The sequence below is a fragment of the Portunus trituberculatus genome, chromosome 23 (assembly GCF_017591435.1).
Source record: "Portunus trituberculatus isolate SZX2019 chromosome 23, ASM1759143v1, whole genome shotgun sequence".
NCBI classification, from domain to species: Eukaryota; Metazoa; Arthropoda; class Malacostraca; order Decapoda; family Portunidae; genus Portunus; species Portunus trituberculatus.
In genome coordinates, this window is record NC_059277.1 from 968,896 (window position 1) to 995,539 (window position 26,644).

At 40.5% G+C, this 26,644-nt stretch overlaps 2 protein-coding genes across 37 annotated transcripts; both read right to left on the bottom strand.

Moving 5' to 3' along the window:
• Positions 1-1,840: 1,840 nt before the first annotated feature.
• Positions 1,841-18,430, bottom strand: LOC123507654. 36 transcript variants are annotated; one of them, XR_006675709.1, is made up of 23 exons: positions 10,431-10,496; positions 9,997-10,081; positions 9,575-9,813; positions 9,262-9,339; positions 8,832-8,904; positions 8,583-8,647; positions 8,152-8,197; positions 7,734-7,972; positions 7,422-7,537; positions 6,989-7,064; positions 6,745-6,804; positions 6,307-6,352; positions 5,885-6,123; positions 5,573-5,688; positions 5,143-5,215; positions 4,899-4,958; positions 4,462-4,507; positions 4,040-4,278; positions 3,728-3,843; positions 3,298-3,370; positions 3,057-3,116; positions 2,635-2,680; positions 1,841-2,454 (listed from the first exon to the last, which is right to left on the bottom strand). XR_006675709.1 is itself a non-coding variant. In XM_045260729.1 (18 exons), exons 1-10 carry the CDS (start codon positions 18,295-18,297, stop codon positions 5,166-5,168), a joined length of 453 nt encoding a protein of 150 aa, XP_045116664.1. In that variant the 5' UTR covers positions 18,298-18,430; the 3' UTR covers positions 1,841-2,454; positions 2,635-2,680; positions 3,057-3,116; positions 3,298-3,370; positions 3,728-3,843; positions 4,040-4,278; positions 4,462-4,507; positions 4,899-4,958; positions 5,143-5,165. The 36 variants fall into 36 exon arrangements, 6 of the variants coding, with proteins under 6 accessions (XP_045116664.1, XP_045116667.1, XP_045116666.1 ...); XR_006675700.1 differs by having other exon boundaries at positions 8,588-8,647; positions 9,262-9,377; XR_006675707.1 differs by having other exon boundaries at positions 7,422-7,499; positions 9,262-9,377.
• Positions 18,431-18,541: 111 nt separating this feature from the next.
• Positions 18,542-26,546, bottom strand: LOC123507653 (40S ribosomal protein S10-like). The gene is made up of 6 exons (XM_045260727.1): positions 26,429-26,546; positions 26,193-26,255; positions 24,283-24,374; positions 20,571-20,684; positions 19,601-19,771; positions 18,542-18,608 (listed from the first exon to the last, which is right to left on the bottom strand). The coding sequence occupies exons 1-6, from the start codon at positions 26,538-26,540 to the stop codon at positions 18,570-18,572; spliced, it is 591 nt and encodes a 196-aa protein (XP_045116662.1). The 5' UTR covers positions 26,541-26,546; the 3' UTR covers positions 18,542-18,569.
• Positions 26,547-26,644: the final 98 nt, after the last annotated feature.

Sequence of the window (26,644 nt, forward strand, 5' to 3'; positions counted from 1 at the left end):
AAATATCCAAATAGAAAAGACACATCTCTATGGCTGCATACACATGGGTTAGTCTTTTGTGGCGACCTGAAAATTGTGACGGATAGTGGTGGACGGGTCCATTTTTCCGACCACACAACTGTGGCCAGCTACAGTGACCAGCCATTGAAACCCTTAATTCCCAATGGCAGCATGCACATGAGCCACTTTTAGACTAGTTGCCGCCACCTTGTTACCCGCGTCACAGAGTCAATCATTCTTACGGTGAGCGCGAAAAGGATGGAACTTGGAAGACATGTTGCAGCTGTTTGACTATGAAACGCTGATTGCAGAGATCTAGAAAAGACCACAGACCTTAATTATTTCCAACTGAAGGAATGCAGCGATAAGAATATTCGAAAAATGGTGGACAGAGCTAGGTGTGAGGCCGGAGTAATTTTGTCAGACATGCCTGCTTATTGTCTGTCTATCTGAGTTTTATTATGTATGCATATATGTAGTGCCAGGTATATTAATATTGAGTTTTTAGCTATTAAAGCTATGCAAATCATGTGCTACAACAACTTCATCATTCAAAGCACACCATTTTTCCACCATTCTATGTGGAAAATGTATTTTCCAATATTGTTCTGGTTATAAGCGTTTGTAGGTTAGGGTTCACTGAGGTCAAGTGTCAACCGTTCACAATTTTTCACACAGCTTTTCTGCGCTGACACAGAAACTCCATTAAGCTTTTCACTGTATTTAAAGTACAGGTATTAAGATAGTCTGCACACACACACACACACACACACACATAGACACACATCCACAGCTCCCCGCTGCAATGGCCAAGGAGCATAACGGGCACTCGTGAGGCAGCCAGACTAGATGCCAGCCCAGCTGCTTGTCATTTCCATCTTAGTAAACAAAACTCACTGACACCGCGCATTGACCGACATTTAAGAGCAATTACAAATGTGTTAGTTATAACAGTTGAAGTATTACTTAATTACAAATGTAAGAAGTAAAATATGTTAGTATTAAATGTATGTCTATGCTATTATAAACACATATATAATCCAACAACCAGATTCCCAGACAACCTGTGAGAGTGGATATTGGCTTCACCATTCACCATGATCTCCTTGGAAGTGCATAAAAAAAAAAAAATTACAGGAACTTCTCGCTAACATCAACCCCGCTCTCACGGCTGTGTAGAAGCAAGGGAAAATAGTAATATACAATTCACACCCTAAACACTATCCTTCACACACTGCCTCTCCTGATCTTTGCATGTCCTCTTGTCCCTTCAGCTACTTGTCACCAACACCAGGTTTTGTATGCTTGTCTACCTTTCCAATGCCATTAACTATTATATACATTGACTTGTCCTCTTTCTCTTCTATCATGTAAGGATGGCAACCCCATTTCCCTCAGCCTTTCTTCATATACATATCCATCCTAATTTTTTTTCCCTTTCTCAAGCTTGGCGACCACACCACTGCTGCACATTCCAACTTAAGACTATCATATCCATATGATTTTTTTATCATATGCTTGTCCTGGTAGTAAAATGCCACCATAGTATTAGTTAACATTTAATACGTTAATTGTTCCAAATATTTTACTGACGTGTTTTTCAGACACCAACCACGTAGACATGCAATTCTGACTACCATAATCAAAATATTGAAGTCTACATTGAGAAAATCACTGCATTATCATTCACTCCAATTCATCAATGATAAGCATGAACAAACTTTCTCCCAAGCCTAGTTATGCAATTCTAGCTACAAAAAGTTGGGCATTATACAACATACTAATGCAAATCAGACAAATTTCTAACATTGTACAACACAGGGCAACACAAGCAAAAACATTTTACTCCCACTTTTATTTCTCTTAGAACACAGTACTGTATATAAAAGTTCCTTAAATACACGACAAATTCCAAAGGTAATATCAATCAGCTATTTGTCCTTATCAGCTATCATCAGATAACAAGACTGTCTAGGTTTGCAGATAAAGGTATCCATTCCTATTAATTTCTGCTTACTGTTTTTCAGAAGAGCTAACTACATTATAGGGCAAAAAGTAAATGAGGACTTCATTCAGTATATACCAGTATGTTTCCATCCATACAGGATCTACAGTAACACTGCTAAAAAGATCCAAAATGTAATCATGAATCAGATGTCATTTGCCCTTATTACTATAATACACTGATGTATCAAAAGATGGTATATAGTTCACTCTGTTAATATTTACATTTACCAAGTCTTCACAGAAACAAGTACCACATTCCTCACTGCCTCATTCTTTTCTTTCATGCTTGTCCTGATAGATTTATACTGTGGATATCTTTCCTGAGGCACCACTGCCTATTTACCCAGGGTTAGGACTAACCCTGAGCTGCACTAGTTTGTGCCCTGTGTGGGCTGGACATCCAGCAAGAAGGAACCAACAAAATCCTGCAGGGTACTGAGACACTTCCTGTAAAAACAAATGAACAATCAGCATTCATACAAAAACACTTGCGTTCGTCTATCTTTGCATATTGATCAGAGAGATTCCCATTATATAATCAGGATGTCATATGTCTCTATCTATCATATCATCATTATCAAGGGCTGAGACTGAATGTTCTGGCATAAAACTCTTGATTCAACTCACATAGTCTTTCCACGAACAAGACTACTCCTCCCTCCTTCCTTCAGCCCTGTGTAAAGAGACAAAGCAGTCAGCATCTACACACACCACCTGCATCCAAGCACCACTTTGTATTCTGAGATATTCACAAAGATATAGTAATCAGAGAATCATATGTCCCTATCAAGTATCATCATGTGTGCAGAGGGTCACTGGTGACCTGGCCAGACTAACCTGTTATAGTAGAGACCCAACACCTGAACAACACACCAGAAACACAACACACACATTTACCACAAACATGCACTCCTCACTCATTATGGTACACACACACCATTCAGTCCGCCCTAGTAACATCAGTTGTCAGTATCTAACCATTTATCAATACAGAAATTTCATCACTCACAGAATGAACAAAAATTAACTAACTTGCCGACTCAACTCACCTGTTTTGTCAAGAGTTCCCCGGCCATCCACTGAATCCTTCCCCACAGCATCCCTCAAACCTGAAATACCACACACCGTCAGGACACACAAAACACACACACACTCTACAGGGCAAATAGAACACTCAGTTCGCCCTAGTTGTCAGCACCAAAGTGATCAGGAGAATAACCATAAACAGATACAGAAATTTCATCAGCCAGTGAGGAATAAAGGAACAAAACTTACAGGACAGTAACTCACCTCAGTTCACAAGCCTGACTTATTCACAGCACCAAAAACTTCTTGTGATTCCTCAACTTGATAACCTCCAAACCTGCAAAGGAAGGCCCGTCCATCAGCCTGCATCACTCCCACTCCAGCCAAAAGTATGAGACAGCATTCAGAGCGCTGTGGGTTATCCTCAACATCCTTCAGATACTAAAATCATCATTTGGTCCTGTGAGCTCAGTTATGCAAGACTTCAGTAAAGTTGATCCTCACTAAGACTACCAGATCACATATTGAGTCATGATGTACAAGTTTCAACAAGAAAAGTACTATAATTTCAAACCATTCATATGTGGGACATTCATTAAACTGTTACCATGATTCAATACTTAACCTTTCAAAACAAGCATATATTTAAGAGATTACAGGCTACATACACTGCCTATAAGGTTACTACACTCACCAGGTAAGCAGTAAATGTCTCCTTCCAAAATGGTGAGGGAAAGGGTTTTCCTACATCCAAGTCTACTGCTGTTGAGAACTGTGTGCAGGCAATCACAGAGGCAATGAGATGTCACCCTGTACCCAAAGAGTGAATCAGTAAGCATCAGCAAGGCATTATGAGCCCCAAAAACTGACTCAATATTCAACATCAATCAGAGATTCCAAGTCTGATAATTAATCAGGTATGTCATTTGTCCTTTTCACTATTATCAAAATGTACCAAGGCATCACAAGGTAATGCATTGTTCACTCTGTTAATATTTACACTTACCAAGTCTTTACAGGAACAAGTACCACATTCTTTTCTTTCTTGCTTGACAATAGTAGGTTTTTACAGTGGATGTCTTTCCAGAGGCACCTCTGCCCATTCACCCAAGGTTGGGACTAACCCTGAGCTGCACCAGTTTGTGCCCTAAGCGGGCTGGGCATCGAACGAGAATGAACCAAGAAAATCCTAAAAGCTGGCTTGGGATCAAAATCAAGACATCCTGCAGGGTACTCAGACACTCCCTGCAAAAACAAATGAACAATCAGCATTCATACAAAAACACTTGCGTTCGTCTATCTTTGCATATTGATCAGAGAGATTCCCATTATATAATCAGGATGTCATATGTCACTATCTATCAATACATCATCATTATCAAGGGCTGAGACTGAATGTTCTGGCGGAAAACTTTTGATTCAACTCACATAGTCTTTCCACGAACATGACTGCTCCTCCCTCCTTCCTTCAGCCCTGTGTAAAGAGACAAAGCAGTCAGCATCTACACACGCCACCTGCATCCAAGCACCACTTTGTATTCTCAGATATTCACAAAGATATAGTAATCAGAGAATCATATGTCCCTATCAAGTATCATCATGTGTGCAGAGGGTCACTGGTGACCTGGCCAGACTAACCTGTTATAGTAGAGACCCAACAACTGAACAACACACCAGCTGACTGCCACACCAGAAACACAACACACACATTTACCACACAAATGCACTCCTCACTCATTATGCTACACACACATCATTCAGTCCACCCTAGTAACATCAGTTATCAGTACCTATTCATTTATCGATACAGCAATTTCATCACTCACAGAATGAAAAAAATTAACTAACTTGCTGACTCAACTCACCTGTTTTGGCAAGAGTTCCCCGGCCATCCACTGAATCCTTCCCCACGGCGTCCCTCAAACCTGAAACACCACACACCGTCAGGACACACAAACACACACACACACACTCTACAGGGCAAATAGAACACTCAGTTCGCCCTAGTTGTCAGCACCAAAGTGATCAGGAGAATAACCATAAACAGATACAGAAATTTCATCAGCCAGTGAGAAATAAAGGAACAAAACTTACAGGACAGTAACTCACCTCAATTCACAAGCCTGACTTATTCACAGCACCACAACCTTCTTGTGATCCCTCAACTTGATAACCTCCAAACCTGCAAAGGAAGGCCCGTCCATCAGCCTGCATCACTCCCACTCCAGCCAAAAGTATGAGACAGCATTCAGAGCGCTGTGGGTTATCCTCAACATCCTTCAGATACTAAAATCATCATTTGGTCCTGTGAGCTCAGCTATGCAAGACTTCAGTAAAGTTGATCCTCACTAAGACTACCAGATCACATATTGGGTCATGATGTACAAGGTTCAACAAGAAAAGTACTATAATTTCAAACCATTCATATGTGGGACATTCATTAAACTGTTACCATGATTCAATACTTAACCTTTCAAAACAAGCATATATTTAAGAGATTACAGGCTACATACACTGCCTATAAGGTTACTACACTCACCAGGTAAGCAGTAAATGTCTCCTTCCAAAATGGTGAGGGAAAGGGTTTTCCTACATCCAAGTCTACTGGTGTTGAGAACTGTGTGCAGGCAATCACAGAGGCAATGAGATGTTACCCTGTACCCAAAGAGTGAATCAGTAAGCATCAGCAAGGCATTAAGAGCCCCAAAAACTGACTCAATATTCAACATCAATCAGAGATTCCAAGTCTGATAATTAATCAGGTATGTCATTTGTCCTTTTCACTATTATCAAAATGTACCAAGGCATCACAAGGTAATGCATTGTTCACTCTGTTAATATTTACACTTACCAAGTCTTTACAGGAACAAGTACCACATTCTTTTCTTTCTTGCTTGACAATGGTAGGTTTTTACAGTGGATGTCTTTCCAGAGGCACCTCTGCCCATTCACCCAAGGTTGGGACTAACCCTGAGCTGCACCAGCTTGTGCCTTAAGCGGGCTGGGCATCGAACGAGAATGAACCAAGAAAATCATAAAAACTGGCTTGGGATCAAAATCAAGACATCCTGCAGGGTTCTCCGACACTCCCTGCAAAAACAAATGAACAATCAGCATTCATACAAAAACACTTGCGTTCGTCTATCTTTGCATATTGATCAGAGAGATTCCCATTATATAATCAGGATGTCATATGTCTCTATCTATCATTATATCATCATTATCAAGGGCTGAGACTGAATGTTCTGGCATAAAACACTTGATTCAACTCACATAGTCTTTCCATGAACAAGACACCACCTTCCTCCTTCCTTCAGCCCTGTGTAAAGAGACAAAGCAGTCAGCATCTACACACGCCACCTGCATCCAAGCACCACTTTGTATTCTCAGATATTCACAAAGATATAGTAATCAGAGAATCATATGTCCCTATCAAGTATCATCATGTGTGCAGAGGGTCACTGGTGACCTGGCCAGACTAACCTGTTATAGTAGAGACCCAACAACTGAACAACACACCAGCTGACTGCCACACCAGAAACACAACACACACATTTACCACACAAATGCACTCCTCACTCATTATGCTACACACACATCATTCAGTCTACCCTAGTAACATCAGTTGTCAGTATCCAACCATTTATCAATACAGCTATTTCATCACTCAGAGCAAGAACAAAAATTAACTAACTTGCCAACTCAACTCACCTGTTTTGGCAAGAGTTCCCCGGCCATCCACTGAATCCTTCCCCACGGCGTTCCTCAAACCTGAAACACCACACACCGTCAGGACACACAAACACACACACACACACTCTACAGGGCAAATAGAACACTCAGTTCGCCCTAGTTGTCAGCACCAAAGTGATCAGGAGAATAACCATAAACAGATACAGAAATTTCATCAGCCAGTGAGGAATAAAGGAACAAAACTTACAGGAAAGTAACTCACCTCAGTTCACAAGCCTGACTTATTCACAGCACCACAACCTTCTTGTGATTCCTCAACTTGATAACCTTCTCCAAACCTGTAAAGGAAGGCCCGTCCATCAGCCTGCATCACTCCCACTCCAGCCAAAAGTATGAGACGGCATTCAGAGCGCTGTGGGTTATCCTCAACATCCTTCAGATACTAAAATCATCATTTGGTCCTGTGAGCTCAGTTATGCAAGACTTCAGTAAAGTTGATCCTCACTAAGACTACCAGATCACATATTGGGTCATGATGTACAAGGTTCAACAAGAAAAGTACTATAATTTCAAACCATTCATATGTGGGACATTCATTAAACTGTTACCATGATTCAATACTTAACCTTTCAAAACAAGCATATATTTAAGAGATTACAGGCTACATACACTGCCTATAAGGTTACTACACTCACCAGGTAAGCAGTAAATGTCTCCTTCCAAAATGGTGAGGGAAAGGGTTTTCCTACATCCAAGTCTACTGGTGTTGAGAACTGTGTGCAGGCAACCACAGAGGCAATGAGATGTCACCCTGTACCCAAAGAGTGAATCAGTAAGCATCAGCAGGGCATTAAGAGCCCCAAAAACTGACTCAATATTCAACATCAATCAGAGATTCCAAGTCTGATAATTAATCAGGTATGTCATTTGTCCTTTTCACTATTGTCAAAATGTACCAAGGCATCACAAGGTAATGCATTGTTCACTCTGTTAATATTTACACTTACCAAGTCTTTACAGGAACAAGTACCACATTCTTTTCTTTCTTGCTTGACAATGGTAGGTTTTTACAGTGGATGTCTTTCCATGGGCACCTCTGCCCATTCACCCAAGGTTGGGACTAACCCTGAGCTGCACCAGCTTGTGCCCTAAGCGGGCAGGGCATTGAACGAGAACGAACCAAGAAAATTATAAAAACTGGCTTGGGATCAAAATCAAGACATCCTGCAGGGTACTCAGACACTCCCTGCAAAAACAAATGAACAATCAGCATTCATACAAAAACACTTGCGTTCGTCTATCTTTGCATATTGATCAGAGAGATTCCCATTATATAATCAGGATGTCATATGTCTCTATCATTATATCATCATTATCAAGGGAGGAGACTGAATGTTCTGGCATAAAACTCTTGATTCAACTCACACAGTCTTTCCATGAACAAGACTGCTCCTCCCTCCTTCCTTCAGCCCTGTGTAAAGAGACAAAGCAGTCAGCATCTACACACGCCACCTGCATCCAAGCACCACTTTGTATTCTCAGATATTCACAAAGATATAGTAATCAGAGAATCATATGTCCCTATCAAGTATCATCATGTGTGCAGAGGGTCACTGGTGACCTGGCCAGACTAACCTGTTATAGTAGAGACCCAACAACTGAACAACACACCAGCTGACTGCCACACCAGAAACACAACACACACATTTACCACACAAATGCACTCCTCACTCATTATGCTACACACATCATTCAGTCCACCCTAGTAACATCAGTTATCAGTATCTAACCATCTATCGATACAGCTATTTCATCACACAGAGCAAGAACAAAAATTAACTAACTTGCCGACTCACCTCACCTGTTTTGGCAAGAGTTCCCCAGCCATCCACTGTATCCTTCCCCACGACGTCCCTCAAACCTGAAACACCACACACCGTCAGGACACACAAACACACACACACACACTCTACAGGGCAAATAGAACACTCAGTTCGCCCTAGTTGTCAGCACCAAAGTGATCAGGAGAATAACCATAAACAGATACAGAAATTTCATCAGCCAGTGAGGAATAAAGGAACAAAACTTACAGGACAGTAACTCACCTCAGTTCACAAGCCTGACTTATTCACAGCACCACAAACTTCTTGTGATCCCTCAACTTGATAACCTCCAAACCTGCAAAGGAAGGCCCATCCATCAGCCTGCATCACTCCCACTCCAGCCAAAAGTATGAGACAGCATTCAGAGCGCTGTGGGTTATCCTCAACATCCTTCAGATACTAAAATCATCATTTGGTCCTGTCAGCTCAGCTATGCAAGACTTCAGTAAAGTTGATCCTCACTAAGACTACCAGATCACATATTGGGTCATGATGTACAAGGTTCAACAAGAAAAGTACTATAATTTCAAACCATTCATATGTGGGACATTCATTAAACTGTTACCATGATTCAATACTTAACCTTTCAAAACAAGCATATATTTAAGAGATTACAGGCTACATACACTGCCTATAAGGTTACTACACTCACCAGGTAAGCAGTAAATGTCTCCTTCCAAAATGGTGAGGGAAAGGGTTTTCCTACATCCAAGTCTACTGGTGTTGAGAACTGTGTGCAGGCAATCACAGAGGCAATGAGATGTCACCCTGTACCCAAAGAGTGAATCAGTAAGCATCAGCAAGGCATTATGAGCCCCAAAAAACTGACTCAATATTCAACATCAATCAGAGATTCCAAGTCTGATAATTAATCAGGTATGTCATTTGTCCTTTTCACTATTATCAAAATGTACCAAGGCATCACAAGGTAATGCATTGTTCACTCTGTTAATATTTACACTTACCAAGTCTTTACAGGAACAAGTACCACATTCTTTTCTTTCTTGCTTGACAATGGTAGGTTTTTACAGTGGATGTCTTTCCACAGGCACCTCTGCCCATTCACCCAAGGTTGGGACTAACCCTGAGCTGCACCAGCTTGTGCCTTAAGCGGGCTGGGCATCGAACGAGAATGAACCAAGAAAATCCTAAAAACTGGCTTGGGATCAAAATCAAGACATCCTGCAGGGTACTCAGACACTCCCTGCAAAAACAAATGAACAATCAGCATTCATACAAAAACACTTGTGTTCGTCTATCTTTGCATATTGATCAGAGAGATTCCCATTATATAATCAGGATGTCATATGTCACTATCTATCATTACATCATCATTATCAAGGGCTGAGACTGAATGTTCTGGCGTAAAACTTTTGATTCAACTCACATAGTCTTTCCATGAACAAGACTGCTCCTCCCTCCTTCCTTCAGCAGGGTAAAGAGACAAAGCAGTCAGCATCTACACACACCACCTGCATCCAAGCACCACTTTGTATTCTGAGATATTCACAAAGATATAGTAATCTGAGAATCATATGTCCCTATCAAGTATCATCATGTGTGCAGAGGGTCACTGGCAACCTGGCCAGACTAACTTGTTACAGTAGAGACCAATACCTGAACAACACACCAGCTGACTGCCACACCAGAAACACAACACACACTGTTACCACACACATGCACTCCTCACTCATTATGCTACACACACATCATTCAGTCTGGCCTAGTAACATCAGTTGTCAGTATCCAACCATTTATCAATACAGCTATTTCATCACTCAGAGCAAGAACAAAATTAACTAACTTGTCAACTCAACTCACCTGTTTTGTCAAGAGTTCCCCGACCATCCACTGAATCCTTCCCCACGGCGTCCCTCAAACCTGAAACATCACACACCGTCAGGACACACAAACACACACACACACTCTACAGGGCAAATAGAACACTCAGTTCGCCCTAGTTGTCAGCACCAAAGTGATCAGGAGAATAACCATAAACAGATACAGAAATTTCATCAGCCAATGAGGAATAAAGGAACAAAACTTACAGGACAGTAACTCACCTCAGTTCACAAGCCTGACTTATTCACAGCACCACAAACTTCTTGTGATCCCTCAACTTGATAACCTCCAAACCTGCAAAGGAAGGCCCGTCCATCAGCCTGCATCACTCCCACTCCAGCCAAAAGTATGAGACGGCATTCAGAGCGCTGTGGGTTATCCTCAACATCCTTCAGATACTAAAATCATCATTTGGTCCTGTGAGCTCAGCTATGCAAGACTTCAGTAAGTTTCATCAGCCAGTAAGGAACAAAGGAACAAAACATGCAGGACGGTAACTCATCTTAGTTCACAACCCTGACTTTTTCACAGCACCACAACCTTCCTTTGATCCTCTCCGTTCATATTTACACTTGCCTGTTAAATTGAAGACCCACCCCCTGACCAACATACCTGCTGGCTGCCACACCTCAAAAACCACACACTGCTACCGCACACAAGCACTCCTCACACTAAATATAGTATACACACATCATTCAGTTCACCCTAGAAATCATCTGTTATCAGGACTGACCATATAACGATACGGCAATTTCACCACTTTGTGCAATGACAAAAATTATTGAACTTGTTTACTTAACTACCTCAGTTTCCCTGAATAACTCGACCACCCATTGAACCATTTCCCCACTGCATCCCTCAAACCTCAAATACTGCACATCGTCAGGACAGACAGACAGACAGACAGACAGACAGACACACACACACACAACCACTCTACATGGCAAAAAAAAAAAAACTCAATTCACCTTGGGGGCATCAAGGCAATAAGGTCATAACTATTTAGATACAAAAATTTTATCAGTGCCAGAACAAAAAATTAAGTGAACTTGGTGACTCAGCTTACCTCAGTCACAGAGTTCCCCAGCCATTCAATGAACCAATTCCCAAAGCTTCCATCATACCTAAAACTCTGCACACCGATAAAATACACACACACACTACATAGCACATAGAAAACTCAGTTTGTCCTAGATAGTGAGTATCAAGAGGATCAGGAGACTAGCCATATAGACACAAACTTCATCAGCCAGTGGAGAATAAAGAAACAAAACTTGCAGGACAGTAACACCTTAGTTCACAACCCTATCTAATTCACACCACCACAACCTTTCTCTGATTCCTCAACTTGACAACCTTACCAAACCTGCAAAGGAAGGCTGTCCATCAGCATCCATCACTCTCACTCCAGCCATAAGCTTGGGACAGCATTCATTGCACTGTAGTAACCTCAACATACTTCAGATACTAAACTGCAATCCTTTTGTTCACTATACATAGAAGTAATGCCTATAAAATATAGTTCTAATAAATGCAGAAAACAGAAAGTAAAGTACAAAACAAATATAAAGAAGTCACTCGAGGATGCTTTTAATGTATGTAATCCAGTACAGAAATAAAAAAGATAACTCACCTCTGACGAAATGCTGTGATGCCAACAGCACCATTTCTGTCAACAAAGAAGCAGAGCATAAGACACACATAAAGGGCATCAATATGGTATGTAGACAGATTATATACAAATGTTACCTAGAATTATATAAACTCTTGCATCTAAGCATCCTATATAACATGGAGTGAAAATGTAGTAGTTTACACTATCACCACCAAGGCAGCAATACAAAGTGTTTGCTACAATTACTCTGGCATAACTCTGGCCAATTAACCATGAAGAGGTCAACTGGAATTCCTGTATGCATGAAATAAACACCAAACTCAACAATTGACTGGGTATTTCAAAGGAAAAAGCAATTCAAATAAGCAATGACTTACCACAACACACACCAGAAGAGCCTGTCACTTGATAGTAAGCCACTCTTAGGATGCTGCACATAACTGTAAAAGGAGACAATACTTAACACCTGGTGATGGAAAAAGTACAAAATATTATCAATAAAAGAGCATGCCTGAGTCTAAATAGTGATAGCAAAGGGTGTCGCAGCATTGGGAGGCCACACAAGCTGAGGCCTGTGAGGTACTATGTGGCTGTCTTTTCTCTGGGTCAGTGTTTTCAGCTCCCAAGGTTGACCAGCTGACAGAACGCCAGCTGGACAACACGAGGCACAAGCCAAGAGAGCATGTCACCAACCCAACAGTTGTAGTGAGTTAAATGCTTTATTCATTTCCATTTTATCTTTTACTTCTATCCTGTTCTCTGAACTGCTGATAATCTTAAAACTTCACAAATGAAATCTTTCACATATTGTTTAAATTAAAATGAAAAGCTACAAATAAACAGAAGGAAAACAGTAATTGTGGAAATGAGTGCAGATTGCTCAATCACACCTGTACAAAATAGAAGTACTTTCAGACACACAATTTACCTTGCATTAATCTCTTTATCCAGTTTGCCACTCCAACCAGCATCTAAATCAACTATTAGTAGGTGAACACATATAGTAACCCTTTCATTTCAAGGTGTGTAAGAGTGAAAGCCAAGATACAACAAAACTACACATTGAGTAAAAACTACATCATTACTCTGTCACATTCGTCTTTTGTTGGCAAGTGTCTAGTCATGGTAGTAAGTGAAGGAACTTTCATTACAAATGAACAAAAACACATAATGAAAGATTTGTTATGAATTGACAAAACTTGCTTTTGGATTCTCTCTTTAAAAGTGGGCCATCTTCAGTAAAATTTTCTTTCTTTTCCTGTCTTGTTCTCCTTGACCAGTCCATTACATAAAAAATGCTGAATAATTCAACTTGTGCAAACAACTTAAAAGAATTAAGACAAAAATACAACAAGATACAGAAATGAATTGATCTAAAAACAAAACTAACATCAATATCTAACAGACATCACAATAGCAATTTCCCCTTACAAATAACAATATTAACCCTCAATGAAATAAACAAGAGCAAGATTCCCAGAGCCAATCCATGAATGAAACATATCCAACCATGTAGGACAAAAGTTAAAGAACAAGTGAAATATAATATAACAGCAGATCACGGAGCAGGAAATATAGTTCTAATAAATGCAGAAAACAGAAAGAAAAGTACAAAACAAATATAAAGAAGTCACTCAAGAGGGTGCTTTTATTATATGTAATACAGTACAGAAATAAAAAGATAACTCACCTCTGAAGAAATGCTGTGATGCCAACAGCACCATTTCTGTCAACAAAGAAGCAGAGCATAAGACACACATAAAGGGCATCAATATGGTATTTAGACAGATTATATACAAATGTTACCTAGAATTATATAAACTCTTGCATCTAAGCATCCTATATAACATGGAGTGAAAATGTAGTAGTTTACACTATCACCACCAAGGCAGCAATACAAAGTGTTTGCTACAATTACTCTGGCATAACTCTGGCCAATTAACCATGAAGAGGTCAACTGGAATTCCTGTATGCATGAAATAAACACCAAACTCAACAATTGACTGGGTATTTCAAAGGAAAAAGCAATTCAAATAAGCAATGACTTACCACAACACACACCAGAAGATCCTGTCACTTGATAGTAAGCCACTCTTAGGATGCTGCACATAACTGTAAAAAGGAGACAATACTTAACACCTGGTGATGGAAAAAGTACAAAATATTATCAATAAAAGAGCATGCCTGAGTCTAAATAGTGATAGCAAAGGGTGTCGCAGCATTGGGAGGCCACACAAGCTGAGGCCTGTGAGGTACTATGTGGCTGTCTTTTCTCTGGGTCAGTGTTTTCAGCTCCCAAGGTTGACCAGCTGACAGAACGCCAGCTGGACAACACGAGGCACAAGCCAAGAGAGCATGTCACCAACCCAACAGTTGTAGTGAGTTAAATGCTTTATTCATTTCCATTTTATCTTTTACTTCTATCCTGTTCTCTGAACTGCTGATAATCTTAAAACTTCACAAATGAAATCTTTCACATATTGTTTAAATTAAAATGAAAAGCTACAAATAAACAGAAGGAAAACAGTAATTGTGGAAATGAGTGCAGATTGCTCAATCACACCTGTACAAAATAGAAGTACTTTCAGACACACAATTTACCTTGCATTAATCTCTTTATCCAGTTTGTCACTCCAACCAGCATCTAAATCAACTATTAGTAGGTGAACACATATAGTAACCCTTTCATTTCAAGGTGTGTAAGAGTGAAAGCCCAAGATACAACAAAAACTACACATTGAGTAAAAACTACATCATTACTCTGTCACATTCATCTTTTGTTGGCAAGTGTCTAGTCATGGTAGTAAGTGAAGGAACTTTCATTACAAATGAACAAAAACACATAATGAAAGATTTGTTATGAATTGACAAAACTTGCATTTGGATTGTCTCTTTAAAAGTGGGCCATCTTCAGTAAAATTTTCTTTCTTTTCCTGTCTTGTTCTCCTTGACCAGTCCATTACATAAAAAATGCTGAATAATTCAACTTGTGCAAACAACTTAAAAGAATTAAGACAAAAATACAACAAGATACAGAAATGAATTGATCTAAAAACAAAACTAACATCAATATCTAACAGACATCACAATAGCAATTTCCCCTTACAAATAACAATATTAACCCTCAATGAAATAAACAAGAGCAAGATTCCCAGAGCCAATCCATGAATGAAACATATCCAACCATGTAGGACAAAAGTTAAAGAACAAGTGAAATATAATATAACAGCAGATCACGGAGCAGGAAATATAGTTCTAATAAATGCAGAAAACAGAAAGAAAAGTACAAAACAAATATAAAGAAGTCACTCAAGAGGGTGCTTTTATTATATGTAATACAGTACAGAAATAAAAAGATAACTCACCTCTGAAGAAATGCTGTGATGCCAACAGCACCATTTCTGTCAACAAAGAAGCAGAGCATAAGACACACATAAAGGGCATCAATATGGTATTTAGACAGATTATATACAAATGTTACCTAGAATTATATAAACTCTTGCATCTAAGCATCCTATATAACATGGAGTGAAAATGTAGTAGTTTACACTATCACCACCAAGGCAGCAATACAAAGTGTTTGCTACAATTACTCTGGCATAACTCTGGCCAATTAACCATGAAGAGGTCAACTGGAATTCCTGTATGCATGAAATAAACACCAAACTCAACAATTGACTGGGTATTTCAAAGGAAAAAGCAATTCAAATAAGCAATGACTTACCACAACACACACCAGAAGATCCTGTCACTTGATAGTAAGCCACTCTTAGGATGCTGCACATAACTGTAAAAGGAGACAATACTTAACACCTGGTGATGGAAAAAGTACAAAATATTATCAATAAAAGAGCATGCCTGAGTCTAAATAGTGATAGCAAAGGGTGTCGCAGCATTGGGAGGCCACACAAGCAGAGGCCTGTGAGGTACTATGTGGCTGTCTTTTCTCTGGGTCAGTGTTTTCAGCTCCCAAGGTTGACCAGCTGACAGAACGCCAGCTGGACAACACGAGGCACAAGCCAAGAGAGCATGTCACCAACCCAACAGTTGTAGTGAGTTAAATGCTTTATTCATTTCCATTTTATCTTTTACTTCTATCCTGTTCTCTGAACTGCTGATAATCTTAAAACTTCACAAATGAAATCTTTTACATAGTTTAAATTAAAAAGAAAAGCTACAAATAAACAGAAGGAAAACAGTAATTGTGGAAATGAGTGCAGATTGCTCAATCACACCTGTACAAAATAGAAGTACTTTCAGACACACAATTTACCTTGCATTAATCTCTTTATCCAGTTTGTCACTCCAACCAGCATCTAAATCAACTATTAGTAGGTGAACACATATAGTAACCCTTTCATTTCAAGGTGTGTAAGAGTGAAAGCCCAAGATACAACAAAAACTACACATTGAGTAAAAACTACATCATTACTCTGTCACATTCGTCTTTTGTTGGCAAGTGTCTAGTCATGGTAGTAAGTGAAGGAACTTTCATTACAAATGAACAAAAACACATAATGAAAGATTTGTTATGAATTGACAAAACTTGCTTCTGGATTGTCTCTTTAAAAGTGGGCCATCTTCAGTAAAATTTTCTTTCTTTTCCTGTCTTGCTCTCCTTGACCAGTCCATTACATAAAAAATGCTGAATAATTCAACTTGTGCAAACAACTTAAAAGAATTAAGACAAAAATACAACAAGATACAGAAATGAATTGATCTATAAACAAAACTATCATCAATATCTAACAGACATCACAATAGCAATTTCCCCTTACAAATAACAATATTAACCCTCAATGAAATAAACAAGAGCAAGATTCCCAGAGCCAATCCATGAATGAAACATATCCAACCATGTAGGACAAAAGTTAAAGAACAAGTGAAATATAATATAACAGCAGATCACGGAAAAGGAAATATAGTTCTAATAAATGCAGAAAACAGAAAGAAAAGTACAAAACAAATATAAAGAAGAAGTCACTCAAGAGGGTGCTTTTATTATATGTAATACAGTACAGAAATAAAAAGATAACTCACCTCTGAAGAAATGCTGTGATGCCAACAGCACCATTTCTGTCAACAAAGAAGCAGAGCATAAGACACACATAAAGGGCATCAATATGGTATTTAGACAGATTATAAACAAATGTTACCTAGAATTATATAAACTCTTGCATCTAAGCATCCTATATAACATGGAGTGAAAATGTAGTAGTTTACACTATCACCACCAAGGCAGCAATACAAAGTGTTTGCTACAATTACTCTGGCATAACTCTGGCCAATTAACCATGAAGAGGTCAACTGGAATTCCTGTATGCATGAAATAAACACCAAACTCAACAATTGACTGGGTATTTCAAAGGAAAAAGCAATTCAAATAAGCAATGACTTACCACAACACACACCAGAAGAGCCTGTCACTTGATAGTAAGCCACTCTTAGGATGCTGCACATAACTGTAAAAAGGAGACACTACTTAACACCTGGTGATAGAAAAAGTACAAAATATTATCAATAAAAGAGCATGCCTGAGTCTAAATAGTGGTAACAAAGCATAATATATTTATCAAACTAAACTGCAACACAACATAGAGCATTCCTGGGTCTCAATCAGTCCCAGCTGTGGAACTCCACGCCTGCTTCTGTATTTACATTTTCCTTTGACCTGAACTCATGTAAGAGGAAGGTTTAAAGATGTTCATTTCATTCTTTTGCCTGACTCTCAGACCTCCCCGGGAACTGGCACCTAATTGGACCTTTTTGCTGCCCTTAGCCAGATTTCCGCTCTTACATAAAACACAAAGCATTGAGTTCTGGCACTGCAGTGATAGCAAGTGGTGTAGCAGCCTTTGGTGGCCACACAAGTTGAGGCCTGTGAGGTACTAACAGGCTGTCTTTTCTCTGGGTCAGTGATATCAGCTCCCAAGGTTGACCAGCTGACAGAACATCAGCTGGGACAACATGAGGCACAAGCCAAGAGAGCATGTCACCAACCCAACAGTTGTAGTGAGTTAAATGCTTTATTCATTTCCATTTTATGTGTTTTACTTCTATCCTCGGTCCTCTGAACTGCTGATAATCTTAAAATTTCACAAATGAACTCTTTTATATAGTGTTTAAGAAGAAAAGCTACAAATAAACAGAAGGAAAACACTAATAGTGGAAATGAGTGCAAATTGCTCAACTAAAAATCACACACTTTCAGAAACACAATTTACCTTGCATTAATCTCTTAATCCAATTGTCACTCCAACCAGCATCTAACCTGAAAAAAATCAACTATTAGTAAGTGAACACATACATACAGTAGGCATAATGACAATATTCCAACAAAGATTCAATGAAATCTCTAGTCACCTACACCAGAACTTCAGCAACATCAATACAAGCACATTTCTTACCTCAGTAGGGTGGCATTATCTTATATTAATGTCACAAACCCACCCCAAACAAGGCTAAAAACATGAGGTACAATTTTTCTCTTTATTACATTAACTTCACTGTGGCCTCTTGGAACCTCGTCCAAACCCGCCACGCTGCAGGGAGAAAAACACGGAGCACATTACTAACCCTTTCATCTCAAGGTGTGTAAGAGTGAAAGCCCCTCAAGATACAACATAAACTATAGATTAAGTAATAAATACATCATTACTCTGTTTCATTTGTCTTTTGTTGGCAAGTGTCTAGTCATGGCAGTAAGTGAAGGAACTTTCCTATAAAATATTACAAATGAACAAAAATACATAATAAAAGGATCTTATGAACTGACAAAACTTGCTTCAGGATGGTCTTTTTAAAAGTGGGCCACCTTCAGGAAGATTTTCTTGCTTTCCCTGTCTTGCTCTCCTTGACCAGTCCATTACATAAAAAACACACAACTCAACTTGTGAAAGCAACTTAAAGGAATTAACACAAAAACATACACTTGACCCTCGAAACAATGGACCTCCCATCCATGGATTTCGGAAACTACGAACAAATTCTGGAGTCCGATTTAATCTACAGACGAATATTAAAATGCGCGCAATTGTCTGTTCCCGGCAAATTATTGTCCGGTAGGTGGCAGGTTGGTCGCGTCATCAGCTGTTGGCAGCCATGTTTAATCTTCAGTCTGTGCGTTTTCGACCAACAGCGAACATTGTCCAGTGCTTACCATGGCTTTCTTATGCATTTGTACCCTTCCCACGAGTGCTTCACCTATCCAAAATGCCTCCTAAACCTAATAAACCAGTGAAGCGTAATCAAAAGGCTCTTCCAGTGGCTGCTAAGCTTGAACTAATATGAAAATGAGAAAATTTTACGTACTTTACGTATATTTTATAGTTTTACGTACTTTTGCAATCTACGGGCAGGATTGTGCATGCATTTGTCTGTTGTTTCAAGGATTGAGTGTAATTAAATATAGAAATTAATTAATCTGTAAACAATTTAATATCAATATCTAACACATAATATTAAACCTCAGTGAAATAAACAAGAGCGAGATTCCCAGGGCCAACCCATGAATGAAGTGGAATGAAGCACTCACGAATTCCATAGTGGAGGAGCCGGCACCAGCGTCGCCAGTCTTGTCCATGCCGGAGGGAGCACGGCGGTATGCGTCACGGGAGCCCTCTCCTCGTGGTCCCTCAGGGCGGCTCTGCATGGGGCGTGGTCTTCCCTCAGGACGTGTGGGCTTCTTCAGGGTGGCTGGCACGATCTGGGAGAAGCAGGTCATCAATGAAGTATTAAAGCATTAAAAACATACACACTTGCTTGCTTCTCTACATTTTGCCGAATGAAATTACTTTCCTTTCGTTTGCATAAAGACAAAATATATCCGACTGTGTAGGACAAAAGTTAAATAACAAGTGAAATATAACGGCAGATCAGGGAGCAGGAAATACATGTACATCACTGTTTTAGTTGTCTGGTGCTCACTGACCAACATTCCACCACAGATGGTTTGGTAGTTTGTTTGTCATCTTGTACTAATGACATTGACTAAACACCATTAAATTCAGCCAGAAATTTGGGGTCATCTTATTAGCCAAACTTTATGGTATCCTGCATCAACCATTTCAATGCTGCTAGTCAATGCTGGAGTCACCATTTGGGAATAACCACGTATCCCCATCAATTCTACTCCTACACAAACACACACACGTAGTGTATGTGTGTGTGTGTGCTAACCACTACACACCATGTAGTGTAGTGGTTAGCATGCTCGACTCACACTCGAGAGGATCCAGGTTCGAGTCCCGGAGGCGGCGAGGCAAATGGGCAAGCCTCTTAATGTGTAACCCCTGTTCACCTAGCAGTAAATAGGTACGGGATGTAACTCGAGGGGTTGTGGCCTCGCTTTCCCGATGTGTGGAGTGTGTTGTGGTCTCAGTCCTACCCGAAGATCGGTCTATGAGCTCTGAGCTCGCTCCGTAATGGGGAAGACTGGCTGGGTGACCAGCAGGCGACCATGGTGGTGAATCACTCACACTCACACACACACACACTTGTCTCACCTCAGCAGGTAGATGGAGGTAGTCACGGAGGTACTGGATGCCTTCATTAGTGAGGCGCCAGTAGTAGTGACGCCAGGCAAAGTTCTGCTCCACGTAGCCACGAGACTTGAGGCTCTGAGAAGATGGAAGGCTAGATATTAGGGTTAGTGCACTCAGAAGGTTAGGTTAGGCTAGGTGTAATGAGTTATAGTGTGTAGATCTGTAGAAAATTGCTGGTGTGCTGAATGACAAAAATAAAAAATATACCAATTATAAAAAAAAAAAAAAAAAAAAAAAAAAAAAGTGATCTTGATGCTACAGGTGACGCAGAATTTCTTCTGAGTCAGGCCTTTGTATCGGCAATGCCTGTAGGGGAGAGGAGGAGGAGAGAGAGAGAGAGAGAGAGAGAGAGAGAGAGAGAGAGAGAGAGAGAGAGAGAGAGAGAGAGAGAGAGAGAGAGAGAGAGAGAGAGAGAGAGAGAGAGAAAAGGGGCAATCACCATCTTTCACACCACTAGTTCCTGCATCTAGCATGCCACATTCTCTCCAGGAACTCTTTAACAGCCTCAATCATCCTCCCATTACTCTCCCCACAGAGTCCTAGCAGCACCACCATCCATTCCCTTCCTGTCATCTCCACTCTGTCATGCCCCAGCTCCCTCAGCACCACTTGCATCATCTCATACCTGTCTCTGGCATACTTCACACACTCCAGCACCACATGCTCCACCGTCTCATCCTCACCCACGTCACACATCTGGCACACTTTGCTGAGGGACTCAGACCATCTATAATTCCTTGCAATCACATCCATGCACTGTGCCCTAGCACGGAAGAGAAGGTCCCCACCCAGGCTTCCATCATACCACTTTTCATACATTGGGGCCTCTTTCTCTCTATACCATTCCAAGGTACTCTTTTGCTCAATCCTATTCCTCCAGTCACTCAGTCCCACACCTTTCACTACTCTGTCTATCTCACTCCTCCACTTCCTTACACCCCATTCTCTACTCTCTCCATTTCTAACTATCATACTCCAGTCCTTCTCTAAGTGCCTTCCTTCTACCTGCTGAAAAACCCAACTAGCTATTAGACCACTCTTCACCATCCTGACACACTTTTTCCCCCACTTGCTACTCCTGACATTCCACAGAAACACTTTTCTCACTATTCTAGCATCATTCATTCGCTCTAACCTAGCCTTACACCGTAGGGTCGCTTTTACATACCTCTCTCTAAAAGTGCTCCAACCCATGTCTCCCCTAAGAGCCTCTACAGCTGCATATCTACATGCATTAAGTGCCATTCTTGCAACTCTATTCTGCCCTATTTCTAACTTTTCTAGTTCACTTTCATTCCATGCTATCACATCCATACCATACATGATGCTTGGAACAGCTCACTCTTCCAAACTTCTCGCAGCACGTCATATTTACTCGCTCTATTCCTTGCTGCACTTCCTAGCCAACCTACCCACTGACTCACCATGCTTATCTTCTCATAGTTAAGGTTTGTTGTTCAGGAAGCTAAGTGTTGTAATAAAATGTGTAGCAGGTTTGTGGAAGTGTGTGAAGTGTTGGACTGAATCAAGATGAGCTAAGGTGTGTGCAGGTGTGTGGAGAAGTGTTAAGGTGTGTACAAGTGTGCAGAGATGTTAAAAAGTGTACAGGTGTGTGGAGATGTGTTAAGGCATGTACAAGTGTGCAGAGATGTGTTAAGGTGTGTACAGGTGTGTGGAGATGTGTTAAAAAGTGTACAGGTGTGTAGAGATGTGTTAAGGCATGTACAAGTGTGCAGAGATGTGTTAAGGTGTGTACAGGTGTGTGGAGATGTGTTAAGGCATGTACAAGTGTGCAGAGATGTGTTAAGGTGTGTACAGGTGTGTGGAGTTGTGTTAAAAAGTGTACAGGTGTGTGGAGATGTGTTAGGTGTGTACAAGTGTGCAGAGATGTGTTAAAAAGTTTACAAGTGTGTGGAGATGTGTTCAGGTGTGTACAAGTGTGTGGAGATGTGTTCAGGAGTGTACAAGTGTGTGGAGATGTATTAAAGTGTGTACAAGTGTGTGGAGATGTGTTCAGGTGTGTACAAGTGTGCGGAGATGTGTTAAAAAGTGTACAGGTGTGTGGAGATGTGTTAAGGTGTGTACAAGTGTGCAGAGATGTGTCAATATGTGTACAGGTGTGTGGAGAGATGTGTTAAGGTGTGCAAAGTTGTGCAGAGATGTGTGAAGGGCATACTGCTGTTGAGATTAGCAAATTATGACAAAAAAACACTTACAGTGGTACCTTGACATACGATTTTAATTCGTTCTGTGACGATCGTTATATTTCAAAAAAATCATATATTAACTCAATTTTTCCCATAATGGAAATATAATTAATTTGTTCTTGTGATATGAATTTACCACCGTAGAAAAAAAAAATAAATAAATAAACAAATAAAATAAAAAAATAACATGCTTTAAATACCAAACAAACATATATTTAATATAAGATAAATACAATGTTTATTGCATGCATGATATAAATTAACTATATTGCCCAAAATAACAACTTAACCAGCAAAACTCGGGACATATCGATAGACATTCATCACACAAGACTCCGGGCACATCGATAAACGTTTAGGCTTTTTATGGATATATTTTGGTTATTTTCTTCCCGTTTTCTTTGCTTGTGAGCTGGCAACACTCATCAGGAATAAATATATGCTCTATGTCACTGTCGCCAACGATGAATGGTGGGAGCAATAGTGATTTCATTGTGTCTGATTCCGCCACCTTTCCCGCGCGCCTTAATTAAATACCTCAGGTCTCTCCAACAACTTTTGAATGCGAGTGGTATCAGAGAGAGAGAGAGAGAGAGAGAGAGAGAGAGAGAGAGAGAGAGAGAGAGAGAGAGAGAGAGAGAGAGAGATTAACAACCGGGTTCTTAAACAATACCTTTCACCTTCATCACTTGCAGGGAACCTTCCGGGAAAAATTTGTATCCTTAAGAGCAAATGCTGCCTTCCTTCAGCTCGGAAGGCAATGCTCAGGCAGGATTTACCTTTGCCGCAAAGGTGAACCAAGAACCATGTCTTTGTCATTACCTCGGCATAATCTTTTATCTAAATACCTTTATTATTTTGTAGACTAATTGATTTTAGAAACTTTAAAATATATGTTATCATTCAAGTAGCCTACTTTACAAATAATTGTGATCAGAACCAAACTGTGGAACAACATTGGTGAGGCAGCATGGTTTGGACTGGTCAAGTCAGGACTGCATGGCTCACAGCTGAGGTGTTGGTAAACAAACACTGCTACCAACCACCACAAAATTATACTCATGGTTTATTATGTTTGATGCATTAACAATAAAGATATGAATGTGGGATAACATTCCTGGCATATATCATCAAATAAATTGCATTGAATTAATAATTTTATAATTTTCCAGACAAGAAAGATGTGCAGGTTTACCAATACAACACCTCTGTTATCTTCAAGACGGAAGGGAGCAAGAACAGGACTACCACAAAGGCCGCATCACTGTGTAGCCTTCATCAAACATGGAAGGTAATGTTTAAGAATCTGGCCTTAACACTTTCAGAATTCTGTCAAAATGCTCCCACTTTGTCAGCAATCCATTTATTTTGATAAGGTTCGTAGTCGCTGTTTCTTTCTATGATAGTACAAGTGTGTGATGTGTCAAGGTGTCCAAGGCTAAGTGTGCCACCTGGCCCTGACTCACCTGGAGGGCCTTAATGACATGCAAGTTGGGGATCTTCTCCAGCTCAGGGTGTTTGGGGAGGAAGAGGTCCCGCTCGGCCACCATCACACCCTCTGCAAGGAAGGAACAGTTGTTGACCAAGTGTGGTGATATGAGACAACAAGAATGACTGGTGCTAATGTGCTGGAATCAAACCAGTGCTATAAAATAAACAAGAAAAGAGAGAGAGAAAAGGAGAGGGGGGTGGCGATTCTCTCCCATGTTAAGGCCACTATATGGCCATCTGTGCTTTTATTTATAAGCACTTTTTCCTGGCTCATCAAGTTATCAATAAATCACGCTGATGTACTCTGTTGCCAATCTAGCAAAAGAACTCCTCCCAACTCTCTCTCTCTCGATATTTTATAGCATCGTGATCATGATATTCCATAGGCTGACAAAGGAAAAGAGAAAAAAACAATATCAGTTACACTATTAGAACGTGTGTGTGTGTGTATGTGAAAATTTTTCTCTCGAATCTAATTAAAGCAGAGTGTAATCATAACTTTTAAATGCAAAATGCACAGTAGCTACGGCCTACAATATTGTGATCATGACATTCTGTAGCCCGACAAGGGAGAAAAGCAAAACCGATATCTGTTACACTATTTTAGAGAGAGAGAGAGAGAGAGAGAGAGAGAGAGAGAGAGAGAGAGAGAGAGAGAGAGAGAGAGAGAGAGAGAGAGAGAGAGAGAGAGAGAGAGAGAGAGAGAGAGAGAGAGGTTGGGGGAGTTCTGGCCCTGGATTGTCAGTGTATATCTGGCTAAGGTCTGGCAACGCTGACATCCCCAAACTGCACCATCTGATAAGTGACGGGATGGATGTCTATACTATGGTAGTGCCATAAGTTGGGTTAGAATTTGTTGTTAGTGAAATTTTCACACTTTTCAATACCCAATTTTCACTAATTCTCATCCCCACCCAAAACCCGATCCCCAAATGCTTGCCTATGAATAGATAGGAATAAGAAATTACCTCTTGTGCAGTTCCCACACCCTAAGACATGTCAGCCTAAAAAGTATTAATACCCATGTGTCTATCATACCAGGTTTCAAAAGCAGCTATTGTAAGAGCTGTACTAAGTTACCTGAAAATGCATTCCCGTCATCAAGGACTGATTGCAAGGTAATTTTCTCAGTTTAGTCCTCCAGCTCGTTTCAGGAGTGAATTGGGGGGGGGGACTTATTATAAATAGTTACATGCTCTTTATACCCACTGCCAGTTAACTATATACAAAAAGGGGTATAATTCTAGTTTCGGCCCATACTCTCCCCTACACCCCCAAAAAGCTTGGGGATAGGTGGGAATGCGGGGTTTCGGGTGGGGAACACGAGTTGCGTCGGAAATGCGTATTTTTAGGTTAGGTTTACCAAAAAAAAAAGGTTAAAATCGTCTCTTAAGTGTGGTAACTCCGACCAGAGCGGCCGAGGCAGTGACAAGTGTGCGTCACCTTCACTGCGGCACAACACTGGCCAGTCCGCCACGCAATGCTCAACTGGAATTCCTGGTATGCACACTGACTAACACCAGGTCTGCATGAATGTGATGGAGCACAGCCACACACCAGACACTGTGAAGGCTGCAATGCCACTCACTGCACTGCTTGGGTCACCAGCACGCCGCTAAGTGCTGTGGCTCCATACACACTAACAAGCAGGGACAGTAAAGAACTGGAGGATACACACGTGCACCACTCAACACACTGAACAACTGCAAGCACAAACTTCTAAACACACACCGAAAGGAAATAACGAAATACAGACCCCTTCCCGAAGTCATGGCCATGCAGTACTAGAACCACCACCCATGGCTCCCCTGACCACTGCACCGTAACCTCCCCATCACTAAACACACCACAACGCACCACCCAGCCACCCACACTCGACACTCACCCTTGAAGAGGTGCTCGTAGATGGCCACTCTGTTCTCCTTGGGCATCAACATTGTGCCGTCACCTGCGAACAAGATCTGTTATTCACCTCATTTACTCAGCTTCTACATGTTTAATTCAACTCATATAATGCAATCCAAAACTTCGATGGGCCCTCTGTAATTTGATGCAAGTTGTATTGAGGAAGAGGGAAGGATGATTGAGATACGTGTGGATCAGTAGGAAGGACGTGCTTACTGTGTGGCTGGCGGGGAGGAAGGAAAGGCCGCACCACAACAAGAGACAATTGAAGGCAGCGATGCGCCGATTCTTTCACATTTTCTTTCTCTTCTATCTTCATTCTTATCATATTTATAAGTCATTTAATTTTTAGTATTCCGTTTATTTATCCAATCAATTTCTAAACGCTTATATGAAAACTGGAGTAAACCGATTGGTAGACAAACACCATGT

What these genes read in the sequence shown, in the direction of transcription:
- LOC123507654 (XM_045260733.1), bottom strand. An exon ending in ATCACAGCATTTCTTCAGAG is followed by an intron (nt 14,179 to 15,431) that starts GTGAGTTATCTT and finishes TCCTTTTTACAG; the next exon opens with TTATGTGCAGCATCCTAAGA. An exon ending in ATCTTCTGGTGTGTGTTGTG is followed by an intron (nt 13,793 to 14,115) that starts GTAAGTCATTGC and finishes CTTTGTTGACAG; the next exon opens with AAATGGTGCTGTTGGCATCA.
- LOC123507653 (XM_045260727.1), bottom strand. Translation starts at nt 26,540, where the DNA reads ATGATAAGAATGAAGATAGAAGAGAAAGAAAATGTGAAAGAATCGGCG. An exon ending in TCCTCCCCGCCAGCCACACA is followed by an intron (nt 26,256 to 26,428) that starts GTAAGCACGTCC and finishes TCTTGTTCGCAG; the next exon opens with GTGACGGCACAATGTTGATG. An exon ending in GCTCCTCCACTATGGAATTC is followed by an intron (nt 18,609 to 19,600) that starts GTGAGTGCTTCA and finishes TTCTCCCTGCAG; the next exon opens with CGTGGCGGGTTTGGACGAGG.